Here is a 16,634-nt window from a genome sequence, read left to right as displayed (position 1 = left end):
GGCTTGATGCTTCTTTAAAAGGAAAGTTTGCCAAAAAAAAAAAAAAAAAAAATATATATATATATATATATATATATATATATATATATTCTTTTTTTTTTCCCCAGTGATAACCAAAACCATTTGGTTACCAATATTCTTCAAAATATCTTATTTCAGAGAATAAAGTAAGTCATACAGGTTTGGAATGACATGGAGGGTTAGTAAATGGCCATTTCTGGATGAACTATCCCTTTGAATTGGGATTTAAGCAGACATACTCAATACACATTTCCATGTGAAGTTTAATTATTCGTGACAACCACTGTTAGATAAGGCAATGCAACAGCAGTACAAACCATTGCGGAAGGTGCATCTCTCTGAATAGAACAGAGAGACACGTGACAGTTCATTAAAACATTTAGGTCCACATCTGTAATCATAAAATGATCTGCATGTGCTGTTATACTATATATTTGACATTTATAGCTCCTGTGCAGCTAATGTTATGTACTAACAGACAACTGAAACCCAAAATTAACAAAGAAAAAGACAATTTCTTAAAGGGAAGATTACCCCTAAAATAAAAATTCTGTCATCTATTACTCACCCTCATGTCATTCCAAACCCATAAAATATTTGTTCAAATTTGCACAAATGATTATATTTTAAAGGAACTTCAGAAACTTCTGGCCCTCCATTGAAAGTCTATGTAACCAAAACTTTTGACACTTCAAAAAGTTTATAAAAACATTCATTCATATGGATTACATTGACAATCGGTTTAATCCAATCTTGTGAAGATACACTACAATTGTAAAAAGTACCAACTTCGGTACCAATAAGTACTGAGATTTTTAAAATGTGATGCTTTGAGCACTGTTGAGCAGATTCGTAAACACCTCTGATTGGTGCATTGTGTTCACGCGCTCATTGATTATGTCTGTGATTGGCTACAACAGTGCTCAAAGCGTCACATTTTTAAAATTCAAGTACCAAAGTCGGTACTTTAGACAACTCTAAGAGACACTATAGCTTTATATGATGAATAGATTTAATTTAGGCCTTAATTCTTATACAAACACTGATTGAAGCATGTACATAGAGCACATCAAATATGGTAAACGAGCTCAAAAGTGTGTGCTTGACAGGCAAGAAAAGATTAGGTTTGTTTCTCATGTGTCTTAAGAGTTTGGATTGATATGCATGAGGGAAAGTAAATTTTGACAGAATTTTCATTTTTGGGTGAACTGTCCCTTTAATAGCAATAAGACAGCTTTGGCTGATATTTAAACATTGCATCATTCCCCGAGGTGAACTTAAATCAATATTCAACATTTTCAATACTAGTTAAAAGTAACATAGCCTAATTTTCTTTGTCTAGCCATTAAAACAACCAAAAATAAAAATGCAATTACTTAAAAACAAATAATTTCTGACAAGGACAAAAGAGAGAAAAACAACATATGCATTTTTGTTTTGATGCAACTGCATGAAGCTGTTCAGAAGGCAAGCAGTCCAAGAAAAGTTGCTCTGAAGCGAACTGAGCAAAGATATGAGTGTTTCAGTACTTTGTGCTTAAAAGCTGATGTACAGTCAAACTGTAGTTGCTTTAACACATGCATATATTCTGAGACAAAGTGTTCCAAATCTCAATGGCATCCTGGCAATTTCATATTACTGTCCATGATCAAGGTGCCGCTCCTCAAAAAAAAAAAAAAAAAAAAAAAATTGCATCAACCGGATAAAACTAACCTAACACTAATGATAAAAAAAATCATTAAAATGACTTGCTAACAAAATCCAGGAGAACGTCAACGGAATTGTGAAGTAGCATTATCAATACATAGTGTTTCTTAGAGTAAACATTCATAAAGCTGTCTTAAAAGTACCGATAACTGATTATATGAAATTTTAAAACTGGCATTTGGGAATTACTGTGCTCGACTTTAAGGTCAGTTTATAATTTGGTCATGTTTCCGGCAAAATAATGCGAAACAGAGGTAAAAACAGAGGACCAACACTGCCAAAGTCCTTCATATGTGTCCTTGCTACCAAAGCTTCACCGAGCCTCTCTGAACACATATTAGCCACAGGTATCCAATAGTTACCGGTTAGAGTTAACGGTGGCTGCATATATTCTAAATGGTAGCTAGATTGATTGATGTGCTTTAAATATAAAAGCTTTGGTAGCTGAAGCTCAGTGATGTTAAGTAATCGCCGGATAGTCTGAGCCCTGTTGGTCTGTGCAATCGCTAGATATCACAGTTGGTGGGATGTCATCCACATCTCCATCCCATGGTACGCAGCCAAGGTTTGCAGGAGCAGAGATGGAGTGGGGAGTTACGGTGTGGCCCATTCCCTGGTAACGGCCCTTGGGGGATGGAGGGGTGGAAGACGATTCAACTGGTTCCTGAGCTCCAGCTGACAGCAGTCCCGTGTTCTCGTCCTGGCAAGCCTCTTCACCGAAATACGTTTTTCTTGGCCGACCCATAACAGTTCTCCCTAAAGTTAAAAAACAAAGCACATACATATGATGCATAACTGTTTTAATAGGGCTGGGTTTTGATACAAAACAATTCGATTCCAATTCACAAGCTTTTGATTAAATCAGATTTGATTTGATATCGACTAGTTTGAATATATATATATCAGGAACAGTACATGTCAATTTTTCTTAAAGGGATAGTTCACCCAAAAATGAAAATTCTGTCATCATTTATTCACCCTCAAGTTGTTCCAAACCTATATAAATATCTTTGTTCTGCTGTACACAAAGGAAGATATTTGGAAAAATGTTTGTAACCAAGCAGATCTCGCCTCCCATTGAGTACTACAGTAGGGGGGAAAAAAATGCAATGGTTGTCAGTGGGGGGCGAGATCTGTTTGGTTACAAACATTCTTCCAAATATCTTCTTTTGTGTTCAGCAGAACAAAGAAATTTATACAGGTTTGGAACAACTTGAGGGGGAGTAAATGATGACAGAATTTTCATTTTTGGGTGAACTATCCCTTTAAGCAAAATAATCTTCTGTAAACTATTCAGGGATCCCTTTCAGTTGGTACATTACTATATTATTAAAGGTTAAAATTAACAAGTCCAAAACTATTAAATTCAATTGCTATTTATTTCCCACAGTAAAAATCGCATTCCGCGTTTTTGGCGGGGTTCCCCTAGTAAAATTCTTACTCCAGGGGCTAAATATCATGTTATTTGGGGTCGCTTCAACCTGCGGATATGAAAAACAACCTGAGGCAACAGTGTAAAAATAACCTAATTCCGCTGGAAAATTGGGACTTGGCAACACTGGAGCAATTATATGAAACATGATGTATTTCAGGAAGTTGTACTATTTCTATCAACATTCCTTCTGATACTGAAGTATATTTTATGTGATAACTAGTGGTAATGAGGAAATGATCTGTTCAAATGCCCTCCATGTTGCCTCTTGAACTGAGGTGGCTACAGCAATCTGTCAAAATACTAAAATAACACTGTCAACAATGCCTATTCTGTGTTCAGAAACATGGACCATACCAATTTAAGGCAATAATGCAGCATAATGTATTCCTGGCTTTGCAATACGGAGCTCCAGGAAATATGTCAGTGCTTTTGCATTCTCTCGCAAACACTTTTAAAATTTATATTTAACAGTTTCTGATCCTTTCAGTCTGATCTTAGAAGTTACAGTGGCACATCGCAGTGCAAACTGTTTTGTGAATCTGTCACAATGTAATTCAGACTTTGCAAATCAGAAAAATATCCTGGACCCAACAAAAAATCCTCATCCCTTATGTAAGGCAGGCCATTTATATTAAAGGCACTGATATAAAATAAATAGATAAATGCCTCTTTTAATAAGGAAATGTTCATAACTACTTGACAAATTTAAGGTACAAAACCTTGACTAGTTTTATAAGTGAATCTCTGACTAGAAAAAAGTATGATTTGGCCTCTAATGTAGATAAATCATTCTGTAAGTATCATTTATCAAAAAAAAGTTTCTAGACCCTCTGACCAAGCAACACTAAGAAAAAACTGTGTAGTGACTCACCAACATTGCGCACTTGTTCTGAGATGTCAGCCCGTATGTCTGAGATATCCCACATGGCCAGGAAGGAATCAAAGCAGGAACCTTCCTCTGCTTCCTGTATGTAGGGTTTGTAAGTGAAGCTGAAGTGATGGGCAATGGCTGCCAAAAACATTTCCACACAGATGATGAAGTCCTATGAGAACAGAGAATCACAGACTCTTAATCTTGAAGGTTACTTCCCCTTATGCAACCAGCAGTTCATGAATGGTGCTGCAGCAGCAGCAATGGTACATAGTAAGCCAGCCAATTTATATAAATATCTTAAACCGGTGTCTCACTATTTCCAGTCGTAAATCCCATTTACATAGGAGTTGTTATGTAAGTCGTTTAGTGCTCAGAGTCAGACCAAAGTACCATACCTGCAATCCAGTAGCTACAGCCTCCACACTGTCCCACTCCCAGGTGTGAGACTCTGAGATCACACCAACCTTCACTAAAAGCGCAATGACTACAGCTTGCCTAAGACAGATAAAAACAACTGAATTAAAACATTACATGGTGACATAAAAGGACATGAAAATGACATAAACCCAGGTCATATATCTCCACAAATCAATCAATCAATCAATCAATCAATCAATTCATGACAGCTTCACAAGATTTAACAATACATGTTTATTATAATTCTATAATTGTATGTTTATTATAATTTTATAATTCTATGTAGTGTATCCTAGAAAAGTTCTAGAAAACTCCACTGAATAACTAAGGAACTAAACATGATTACAAAAGTCATCACTGCAAGTAGATCAGAATTGTTATATGCAATGTGTAGAGAACAGTTTACCAGAATGACACAAAAACCACCAGCTTGACACAGAGGAATTTGCCCACAGGTTTGATGGGACTCAGCTCTTCTCTCAGAGCCTTGTAGAACAGCACAAGACAGTACATGGCAAACTGAAAAAAAGAAAACAAGTGCAACATTAGCATATTACCATTAGATTATAAGGTTACTGTTTAACTTGAACTATCAATAATTTTTCACTGTTGTTGCTTCATGTTCCTTAAGCTTTTAATATTTACAAGCTGCATGAACACAAATGAGAGGCTGTCTGTTTTGTTTTACTGTTGTTTAAAAAAAAATCTATAAGATGTAAATAAAGCTTTAGTTGCATTCTATTTTCCTTTTACTGCTGTTTGGTTCCTGGGTGTAACTGTAGACTCATTCAGTGACATTAGCCCATGTGACAGTCTTGCATAATATTCAGGAAAAAAAAAAGGTACTTACAAGCTGAGAGACATTGTTGACAATAACCAGATATGTCCAGGCATTTTTTGAACTGAAGTTGCCTTCATCATAGACGCCACAAAGCTGACAAATCCTAATTTGGTAGGACAGAAATGACATTGAAATTACTGAGTAACAGCTGAAGCTTTGTTTTGAACTGTTACATGCTCAATTTATACAGTCTATAAAAGGATGTAATTTTAGTACCAGCAACAGAGAACAGAAACACATGGAACCATTAATGTTGACCAAAATGGTTTGTTGATCTATTTTCATTTCAAATTACTCTACCGAATCAATGTTTGGGGTCAGAAAAGAAATGAATACTTTTATTGCCTTAAATTGATCAAAATTGACAGTAAAGGCATTTATAATGTTACAAAAGATTTCTATTTTAAAGAGGACCTATTATACTCCTTTTTCAAGATGTAATATAAGTCTCTGGTGTCCCCAGAATGGGTCTGTGAAGTTTCAGCTCAAAATACCCCACAGATCATTTATTATACCATGCTGTAAATGCCCATCTTTGAGTGGAAGGAAAAACATGCTATTTTTGTGCATGTATCTTTAAATGCAAATGAGCTGCTGCTCCCCACCCCACTTTCCAGAAGAGGGCGGAGCCTGTACAACTCAGATACTCTGCCAAAAACGAACAAAACATCTGTTTGGTTTTGATTATCATCTCTATCGCGGCCACGCTCACGTGACATTGCAGTTATTTATCATCATGAAAGTTTATTATCTGCATGTGTTTTAAAGCCATATCAGTCTAAACTTCTGATATATGGTTTTCTGAGCGCACACATCCGAAGCACGCACACAGAAAGATGTCAGACGGTGCGTCACTTGAGTATTAAACTAAGTTCTCTTTAATGTTTTATTGTGCTTAAACTGTCAAATACACAAGATTATGTCAAAAACACAAAGTTCACATAAACACAGTTGGTTATGTAAACAGCAAGTAAAGAAATCGCATGTGTATATTCGAGCTATATAAAAAGTGAAAGCAACGTAATATACAGTACCAACTGCTGTATATGCTGTTAATATGAATCAAACAACAAAAGAAAAACAGAAAATCATTCACTGCTCTTGATTAAATAATTTTAGTAGCTTTACTATGAATACATTTCTTACTTGAATGCTGTTGTTAAATTCTCTGGCAAGGAAATAAACATGGCGGACGGTGTACAGCTCACTCAGGGCGGGGTTTATGCTAAAAGGGCAGAGTCCTTCAGGAGTCGTGGGCGGGGCATGTGCAATGTGATGTCACATTGCATAGAAACTGCAAATGGCTTATTCTGAGACATTGCTTATTAGGGCTGCACGATTTATCGCACGATACGAAAAATAACATTAAACTTAAACGCGATTATCGCTTTAACGTGATTCATAGTGCGATTATGAAATCACAAAGGCTGTGATTATTATTATATTTTTTATGTGCAGCTTGTCAATGAAGTATGGGTCCAAATGCTAATCCACCTGAAAGCACTGTGAGTTTGAGTCGCTTATAATTTACATTTGACAAAGCAACACGCATCAAACATCTTTCCAGACATGAGAAGCATTTATTAACATCTTGTCCAACAAAAAACAACATTTAATAACATGTTTTTGCTCCAAACTCATTTCATAACGACAGCTGAGCATCCTTCTGTGAGATGATGTGGATTCTTACACAGAATAAAGCAGTTGTTGTGTTTATTAGTCATGTTTAATCAATCAAAGCGTTTCAATCTTCTATTTATTCAGCTACAGCAATATGACGAGTGTTATCTTCTTCTGCGGCAGGGCATATCTGGAGTTTTTGCGCAAGAGCACCCTCTGGCTTTTAGATGGAGAAGCATTTACTACTGATCACAGAGCCGTACCAAAGACTATAGAATAACACAAGACGTGTCACTCGTATTGTTTTGAATGAGAGAAAGTGCAACGCGCAATATGGCGGAATAAGTCCCGCCTTCTAAATAAGAGCCAATCGCTGACTGGTAAAGTCATCGCGTCACTGCAGGGCCATTAGAAGCACCGGTTTCTATAGAAACGGTCAGACGTGTGCCTCAGAAATGAGGCACAAGAGACCCACATTTAGGCCTGCGCATGCGCATTAGCTTGATCCAGCCTAAAAAAATACAGATTTGTCATGATTAGAGCGTTTGGAAAAAAATTTATGAGACAGTTGTTGTCAGATTTCATTGGTGATTACTAATATGAAATTTAATCGAAAGCTTGGCAAGCAGCTTTGAAGAATTTGATGTTTCCCCATTTAAAGAGATAGGCCTTGCACTTGGATGCCCGAGAGGCGTTTCAAAGATGGCCGGTGAGTGAAATGACTTGTCTTAAAGGTACTTTGGCCGTACAGCTCTGACAAGCTGTGCATAAAATAATCGCAGCCATTGCCAAATCGTGTGTGGTTTAATCACAATAAATTGTGCAGCCCTACTGCTTATTTATATAAGCATATATGGGATTTATCAGGATAAAAAAAAGGATTGAGTGGATTTTTTACCATTATAGGGTGGTTGTGTACACGTTTATGTTCAAAAACCATGTAAAAGTGAATTTTGCATAATTGGTCCCCTTTAAATAAATGCAGTTCTTTTGAACTTTCTATTAATCAAAAATCAAAAAATGTATCACAGTTTCCACAAAAATATTAAGCAGCACAACCTTTTTCAACATTGATAATAATAAGAAATGTTACCTGAGCACCAAATCAGCATACTTTTGAACGATAGTGCATATATTGTATCGTTGTATGATGTAAAACCAAACAAAAACAGAAAAATATGATGTTAAATGCTTAACGTCTACAACACATAATATGAATGACACTTACAAAGCAATGACTGTGGTGACAGGTCTCACAACTGTGTACTGCAGAACACCCAGTTTGCATCTCAGCAAAAGCACTCTGTTAAGAAAAAAAAATGAGTTAGCTAGATGTTCTGTTCCCAATATAAAAATAGAGGAAAAGAGCCTTGAGAAAATATTGGTTTCTCTGGCATTGCATAAAATACTTCAAGTTATTAACAGGCACATCACAGAGCTTTACTGTTCTCTGAAGCAGTACACCAACATATTTTTTCAGTTAAAAAATTTGCTGGTTTAAATCAACAAACTCTTCACACATTACCACCACTGCCTAACGTAAATTTAAAAGTTGCTGCTGTCAGCAGCAATAGCTAAAGGCAGCCAGCAACCTCAAGAAAGTGTTCAATCTGTAAGCAATTTAGAAAAACCCCTTCCTGCTGCATCTAAACGTTCATTTCTCATCCTGCACTTTGAAGAAGGCTCCAAAGGAGAAGATGGTAAACAGGTAATGGAGGCCCTCAACATAAGAGCCTCAGCCAATGTCTTGAATTTCTCCTATAGTAATATTAACAACAGATTTGCATTAAAAACCACATCCTGCCTCACATTATCTCACTTTTATATTCTAATTGTGTTTGCGTAAACACTCACTCTCCCATGGGCCACGGTGGGCAGCAGCAAAGAGGGGGAGATGCTTTTGTTGCTCCTGCACCTCCAACATCAGCACCAGACTGGGATACTGGTTCCCCAGATAGTTGAGAAGGAAGATCATAAAGTTGTAGATAACATAGGCCTCATAGCACTCTCTACATGTGTCTACATAGATGGCAATGCTGGGATACTTCAACGCAATCCACTGTGAAACCACAAAAAAAGGATCAAAGACATTACAACAAAGGGATTCCTCAAATAGAGCACAGACATGACAAATGATAACATGCTGCTCAAAAAAAGATTAGATGCACATGAGTTTGGTCAAATGAGTTTCTAGTCCAACTGTCTATGTAATCTAAGTCATGAGCATCTGCAACATCAGGCCTCACATTAACTGATTGTCAAACAGAAAAAGGCCAGGATTCAAATCAAGGCAAACTAAATTGAATAACAAACATCAAAGAAGACATTTGCGATTCAAATACCAACATGTTAGCAACCGTAAGGTGATCACATGATACTCACACTATCCAGGCTGTATATAGGAACCATCCATAATATTCTAGAAATGGAAAAATGAATCAGTGAGAAAGAGAAAACAATTGCACAGGACATAATACAATACTGCATAAAATAATCAAACTGCAAAGTAAAATTATCTATACATCAATACCTGATAATGGGTTTTTGTAGCTCAGGCTGGGTGTAGTGTACTAGATGCTGCAGTATCCCCCACAGTGAGATGGGTATGGTCATGAACACGAATAACCCAGCAATGAACCACGCCTTATTTTGAATACTAACCTATATATGAGATTACAAAGAGAAAATACCATCAGTGTGAAAACCAGACAGTCAAAATGATCAAAACTATGTATTTATATATATATATATATATATATATATATATATATATATATATATATATATATATATATATATATAGTTTTCTAATAAATGTTATTTTAGTATTATTTATACTCTTATTATTTATTTATATTTTAAACTAGCTTTTATTTTCATAATTTCATTTGAGTTTTAGTCATTTTGTTATGCACCCTCGTCATTTCGATTAGCTTTTTTTGAATATTTCTATTTAGCCTCAACTTACTTTTATCTCAGTTTTAGTACTTCAGCTCATACTTATTTTACTTATGTTAGTAATAAGTTTTCATGCAACATCTATATTTCGGCTTCATTTAAATGAACAGAAATTATTTTTAATAGTTTTAGTTAAAAATAACACCCATTTGACCTTTCAGCATATTATGCAGCTTTAAATATTTCAAATTAGAAAATATTGATTTATTAATAGCAACTACCAACTACTATCAGACGCCCCAACACCAGTTAAGAGATGACGCCAACCCCTGCCAGGACTTCAGATGATGCCAACTCTGAATCAACATGCACCACTGCCAAATTTTCTATATCATTATGATCACAACTTAATTGCTATAATGAGATCATTGTTTCTAGATAAAAGAATACATGACATGTTAGCTAACTGCATGATTTGTATTGACATATGGACATTACTTGTATTGTATGTATTGTCAAAAGTGCAAATAAATGAGAATTGAACAACATGAATTGTTATAAAACATTATTTTAGAGATATACTGAAATCCCAAAAGTGACTGAATTTAACTATAAAGTTCTTTAAAATAGTCCATTTAAGCATTCATGTTCTATTACAATACAGATTATAGCAAAGATAAAACCAGATAAAAACAAATTTCTAGGTTTTTTCTTTATTCATGAATTATTTATTAATGGTTTTAATTGTGGGTCAATGGTTACATGTTAAGTTTCATAAAACAACAGCATTTAGGCACAGATTTGACAGTCAGCTGCTAAACGTTCAATGAGTGTAGTTATAAAAAGATTTCTGACCCCTGATTTTTGAAGTTCCCATATACAGAGTGGAAGGACAACCAGAAGGAGCAGAATGTACAGCAGCACCACGAGAGGCCGAATCCACCTCCTCCAGTTCCCGCATGTGCACGGCATCTTTCCTACTGACACTAACCTCTTACATTACACTCCAGTGGAGTTTGATACAGAGACATGTACCGATAAAAACTGAGTTAAGTTCTTGGCAGTTCTACTGCTGTGGTTTGGTTTAGATGCATATGCTTGGAATAAACACTACAGAGATCTGGATGAATCATGTGTGTTCAGCGAGTCAAATAATCAGCTGATTCCTCCCAATGCTTTCCACCGCTCCCACATAAATCACATTCACTTTCAAGAGCCCCTCGCGGTCACGTCCATTATAAAGTCAGCGCGCAATCATATTTAATTTTCTTCTTGCCGAAGTCAAGTCATAAAACGCATATATAACTTTACAGACTTCAAAACATAAAAAGTGAACGCGAGCGAGAAGTTGATAAACAAAGCTATTCCTGGCACTTCCTGTTGATCTTGCCGTCACTGTGGGTTCTTCGCCTGTTTAGCGAAACATTTTCAACGCTCAGCGCCACCACACGGATCGGAGAACCGCCAAATCATGGCCTGCTAAAACAATATTCGCCGCTGCATTAGTTAACAAACAAAATTAAGAGACGAGGAGACCGGTGAGTGTAGTAAAGCGTTTTGTTTCGACGTCTATTCAGTGTCGTTTTTTCAGAAAGTGGCTTATCCTTTGATATAATATATTCCCATATCTGTCTGCTATAAATTCAAGTCGTTTAGAAATATAATTATCCATAAACTGTGTAAAATAATCAAGTACAGATTGTTGCCACAACTTACCGGGGTGGGTTGTCCTGCCGATTTAAAACATTGTAATTTTGATATTTTTTTTTTTTTTAAATCTGTACTGTGGTGATTAAATTAGGAAAATAATTGTTGCCACCCTCTATTAGCACCCTCAACCTACCCTCATTCATTTAAAACATTTTAATTAAGAATGGAAAACGTTCATTTGAAAGTACAAATACAATAACACACACACACACACACACACACACACACACACACACACACACACACACACACACACACACACACACACACATTTGTATATATATATATATATATATATATATATATATATATATATATATATATAACATTTTAAAAAGTTTGAGCCCATTTTGTGGGCAAAGTTGTACATTAGAAAGTAGTGTGACAAGCCACATATGATCTGCCATTACATTTCTAGTATTTTTACTATGTGTAGGTGAAGCTTGTGATGCATTAAAGAACTTTATTCAGTTCTTTTATTTATATTTATTCTATAACATTCAGATGATAGCATTCTGTGTGATTGCAAAAAACAGTTTATTTACCAGACATAAAATGATTTCTTTTCTCAGATTTTTTGCTTGTTTATTTGTTTGTTTTCAACCTGTAACTCCTTTATATTTTTACTCAGAGACTAATTATTTTGTTTATATTACAAACCCGATTCCAAAAAAGTTGGGACACTGTACAAATTGTGGGGGAAAAAAAGGAATGCAATAATTTACAAATCTCATAAACTTATATTTTATTCAAATAGAATATAGATAACATCTCAAATATTGAAAGTGAGACATTTTGAAATGTCATGCCAAATATTGGCTCATTTTGGATTTCATGAGAGCTACACATTCCAAAAAAGTTAGGACAGGTAGCAATACGAAGTTAAATGTACATATAAGGAACAGCTGGAGGACCAATTTGCAACTTATTAGGTCAATTGGCAACTTGATTGGGTATAAAAAGAGCCTCTCAGAGTGGCAGTGTCTCTCAGAAGTCAAGATGGGCAGAGGATCACCAATTCCCCCAATGCTGCGGCTAAAAATAGTGGAGCAATATCAGAAAGGAGTTTCTCAGAGAAAAATTGCAAAGAGTTTGAAGTTATCATCATCTACAGTGCATAATATCATCCAAAGATTCAGAGAATCTGAAACAATCTCTGTGCATAAGGGTCAAGGCCGGAAAACCATACTGGATGCCTGTGATCTTCGGGCCCTTAGACGGCACTGCATCACATATAGGAATGCTACTGTAATGGAAATCACAACATGGGCTCAGGAATACTTCCAGAAAACATTGTCGGTGAACACAATCCACCGTGCCATTTGCTGTTGCGGGCTAAAACTCTATAGGTCAAAAAAGAAGGCATATCTAAACATGATCCAGACGCGCAAGCGATTTCTCTGGGCCAAGGCTCATTTAAAATGGACTGTGGCAAAGTGGAAAACTGTTCTGTGGTCAGACGAATCAAAATTTGAAGTTCTTTTTGGAAAACTGTGACGCCATGTCATCCGGACTAAAGAGGACAAGGACAACCCAAGTTGTTATCAGCACTCAGTTCAGAAGCCTGCATCTCTGATGGTATGGGGTTGCATGAGTACGTGTGGCATGGGCAGCTTACACATCTGGAAAGGCACCATCAATGCTGAAAGGTATATCAGGTATAGAAGTTCTAGAACAACTCCCATCCAGACGTCGTCTCTTTCAGGGAAGACCTTGCATTTTCCAACATGACAATGCCAGACCACATACTGCATCAATTACAACATCATGGCTGCGTAGAAGAAGGATCCGGGTACTGAAATGGCCAGCCTGCACTCCAGATATTTCACCCATAGAAAACATTTGGTGCATCATAAAGAGGAAGATGTGACAAAGAAGACCTAAGACAGCTGAGCAACTAGAAGCCTGTATTAGACAAAAATGGGACAACATTCCTATTCCTAAACTTGAGCAACTTGTCTCCTCAGTCCCCAGACGTTTGCAGACTGTTATAAAAAGAAGAGGGGATGCCACACAGTGGTAAACATGGCCTTGTCCCAACTTTTTTGAGATGTGTTGATGCCATGAAATTTAAAATCAACTTATTTTTCCCTTAAAATGATACATTTTCTCAGTTTAAACATTTGATATGTCATCTATGTTGCATTCTGAATAAAATGTTGAAATTTGAAACTTCCACATAATTGCATTCTGTTTTTATTCACAATTTGTACAGTGTCCCAACTTGTTTTGGAATCGGGTTTGTATGTGCTTTTATATTGTACTCTTGTTACTTTGTCTTCATGGATTACCTTTCTGATGTTTTTGTCCTTTTTCAAGACTGACAGCCTGCACTGCAATTTTTTGCCAACATCCTGCTAATACAGTATTTCCTTTGATGTTACATGGAAGAAGGAACACGAGGTTGAGTAAATGATGACTTTTTATTTTGTATAAAATGTCACTTGAATTTCACATGCTATTTTGGTGAATCTCTTTGCAAAAAAAAAGTTCAAATTGTACTTAGGAGTGAAAATCAAAGATTAAAAAAAATGACCTCAGAGCTGCCCTAAGAACAAATGAAAGTACAGTGTGAAACAAAATGAAATTAATCAGACTCAAGGTGGCTCACTAGATGGCAGTGTGTGGCAACACTTTCCATGCAGGAGTATCCCAGTAACCATTTGCATATTTTGTATTAAGTGTTCCTGAACCCCCCCAAAAAAGAGAAGTCTTTAAGTCTGTTTTCTTTTTTAACGGGAAGATTGGGAAACATGTTTTTTGTTTGTTTTCTTGAACAACAGCACAGTCGTCAAATTACTGTTTCTAATTAAGATTCCTGAGGTGAGAGAAAAAGATTTATTTTTTGTTCCCCTGCATGCTAACCCAATTACAACAAATGCCGTATCAGCGCAAAAGTACGTTGTCTTTGTATCGAGTAATGGAGAGTAACACTGCACAGAAGTCCAGAGGTTGTCTTTTTCTCATAGTGGACTAGCTAAACTGTTTTATTTTATCAGGAAGCATGTATAAAACAGAACATCTGAAAACAAGTTTTATAATTGTTTTGTTTATGCATTTTATGAAGTCAAAGACCTCTTCCCGGGCTATATTTTAAGTAAGTGTTTAAAATCAAACCTGTGTATTTACTTGTGAGTGCAATGAAGAATAGCAATAATTTCCAGATGCTATTATTGGGTAGGCCTGATTTTATCTCAGACAGTCTCCTCTTGTCAGATCCAGCAGTCCCGCAGAAGACATAAGTTTGCAGTTTCACTAGCCTGTTTCAATTACCCACCAAATGTGGAAGACGAGTTTAATGGTCTTTTACATGGAAAATCAGCTACAGCTTAAACTTTTCCATGGTGAAAGCAGAGGCAAGAGCTTGACCTGTTAAACTCAATACTCATTCTTTCCTCTCTCTCTCAGACACAGACTGCAATGCCAGTCATTTGCCAGTCACAAAAATAAGGTAAATCTGAAAAAAAAAAAAAAAAAAAATGGAGTCAATGCAGTATTTGAGGACCAAGGAAGATGTACAAGGCTAAAGTAGTCCTGAATACACAGAGGCAGAACTTTTCCTTTATGTCGCTGTGCTGTCATCATACTGCCCCCCAGTTACAGAAATGCCTCATTGTGATGGGACAGATTGTTCATGAATATTGAATCGATCCTTTTGGCTTTTATAAATTAGAAATCGTTCTTGCCACACTCATGTGAGCGCCTTGTTGGATCACTTGGAGGGATAGCGCTGCAAAATGGCATTCGGGACTCTGCCATGTCGGGGCAGGGAAGACAAACAGGCGGTGTGTTTGAGAAAATTGGATACACATTTAAAGTTTAAACACCGTGTGACGTCCATAGTTAACATCTCATGTGACTCCCAGAATGAGAGTTATGCTTCTGTGTTTAGTTTGGATTTAATTTAGATGTCAGTACGTGTTGGGCTAAATGAAGAGAGTTACTGGATCATGGTTTGTGGCTTTATATCTTTGAACATGTGAGTTACAATCTTCATGAATTGGTGTCATGCCAGATGGATATACTTTCAGGACAGAGAAAAAAAATAGAAAATAACAAGTTTGATTATTTATTCATTTCAAATGTCTGGCCAAAGTGACAGATTTGAGTACACTAATGATTCCGTCCAATCTTTAAAGAAATATATATATATATATATATATATAAATAATCTGGTTGCATTAGTGTTCTTGGAGCTCAGTCGTCGCATACATTTCTGGATGGTTTTAAAAACACTTGCATGAGAGATAAGGTTACCTCATGCTCATAAATAGAGGTGACTGCTCTGCACGCTCTCACAGATAAGACCAATTTATCCACAGATTTATCCAAATGTCGTTGGTTTCTTGCCTTTTTAAGAGTAATGGCAGTGGTGGTGTGTAATATCAGAAATGTGTTATTAATATAATCCATGGCAGAGCACAGTCTTATGAAAAATGTTAGGATACAGTCAGAGCTTATCTATGTTTGCTGGCAGTTTGGCCTTGGAGCTACAATATAATGCTGTTTTTCCACTGAACATATGTGCTTTGTTAAGAGACCTGAGCTGAAGGCAGGATATTATATTATATTTATATTATACCATGGTCTGTCTGAAAACTCGATTCTGATGGTCTGGAAGGTGTGCAATAAAACTGTTCTGTATTAATTATTTCTGCATGAACAAAAACATTCAGGAGCACAGAAACTTGTCAGCGCTGCCCCGTGCTTTTTATTAATAATTTAACTGCAAAATCGCTACATTATATTACTCTGCGAAGAGGTTGTAATGTCGCTGTTTTTGAAGTAATTAAAATCACAGCTTCATTGCTAGTAGGGAGACGCTGCACAGATGTGATTCAATCAAATAAATGTTACCTTATACTACTTTATCTCTATGATTTAAAGTGGGCAGAGTGCTAAAACTAACCAGTAATAAACTAACTAACCAAAATAATCATCATTTTAACCCCCTCAATCAAATTTAGTGCTGCAAGCATAAATTACATCTTTAGGTTCTTTGCTTCCACGTCGTGCCTTAAAATCGTTTAACGCACAGCTAGCCATGGATTATACCATAGTCTGTCTGAATACTTTATTCTGATTGGCTGGAAGGTGTGCAATGAAATAAC

The 16,634-nt window shown here is 36.2% G+C and overlaps 1 protein-coding gene across 1 annotated transcript; it reads right to left on the bottom strand.

Moving 5' to 3' along the window:
- Positions 1-266: 266 nt before the first annotated feature.
- tmem184c (transmembrane protein 184C) lies at positions 267-11,238 on the bottom strand. The gene is given in 11 exon segments (XM_048196670.1): positions 267-2,484; positions 4,035-4,206; positions 4,433-4,532; positions 4,861-4,973; positions 5,305-5,398; positions 8,144-8,218; positions 8,770-8,812; positions 8,815-8,974; positions 9,298-9,334; positions 9,446-9,576; positions 10,669-11,238. Coding segments are annotated over 11 exon segments (1,338 nt in total). The 5' UTR covers positions 10,786-11,238; the 3' UTR covers positions 267-2,188.
- Positions 11,239-16,634: the final 5,396 nt, after the last annotated feature.

This window comes from Megalobrama amblycephala, linkage group LG7 (genome assembly GCF_018812025.1).
Source record: "Megalobrama amblycephala isolate DHTTF-2021 linkage group LG7, ASM1881202v1, whole genome shotgun sequence".
NCBI lineage: Eukaryota > Metazoa > Chordata > Actinopteri > Cypriniformes > Xenocyprididae > Megalobrama > Megalobrama amblycephala.
This window is presented reverse-complemented; position numbering and strand designations above follow the sequence as displayed.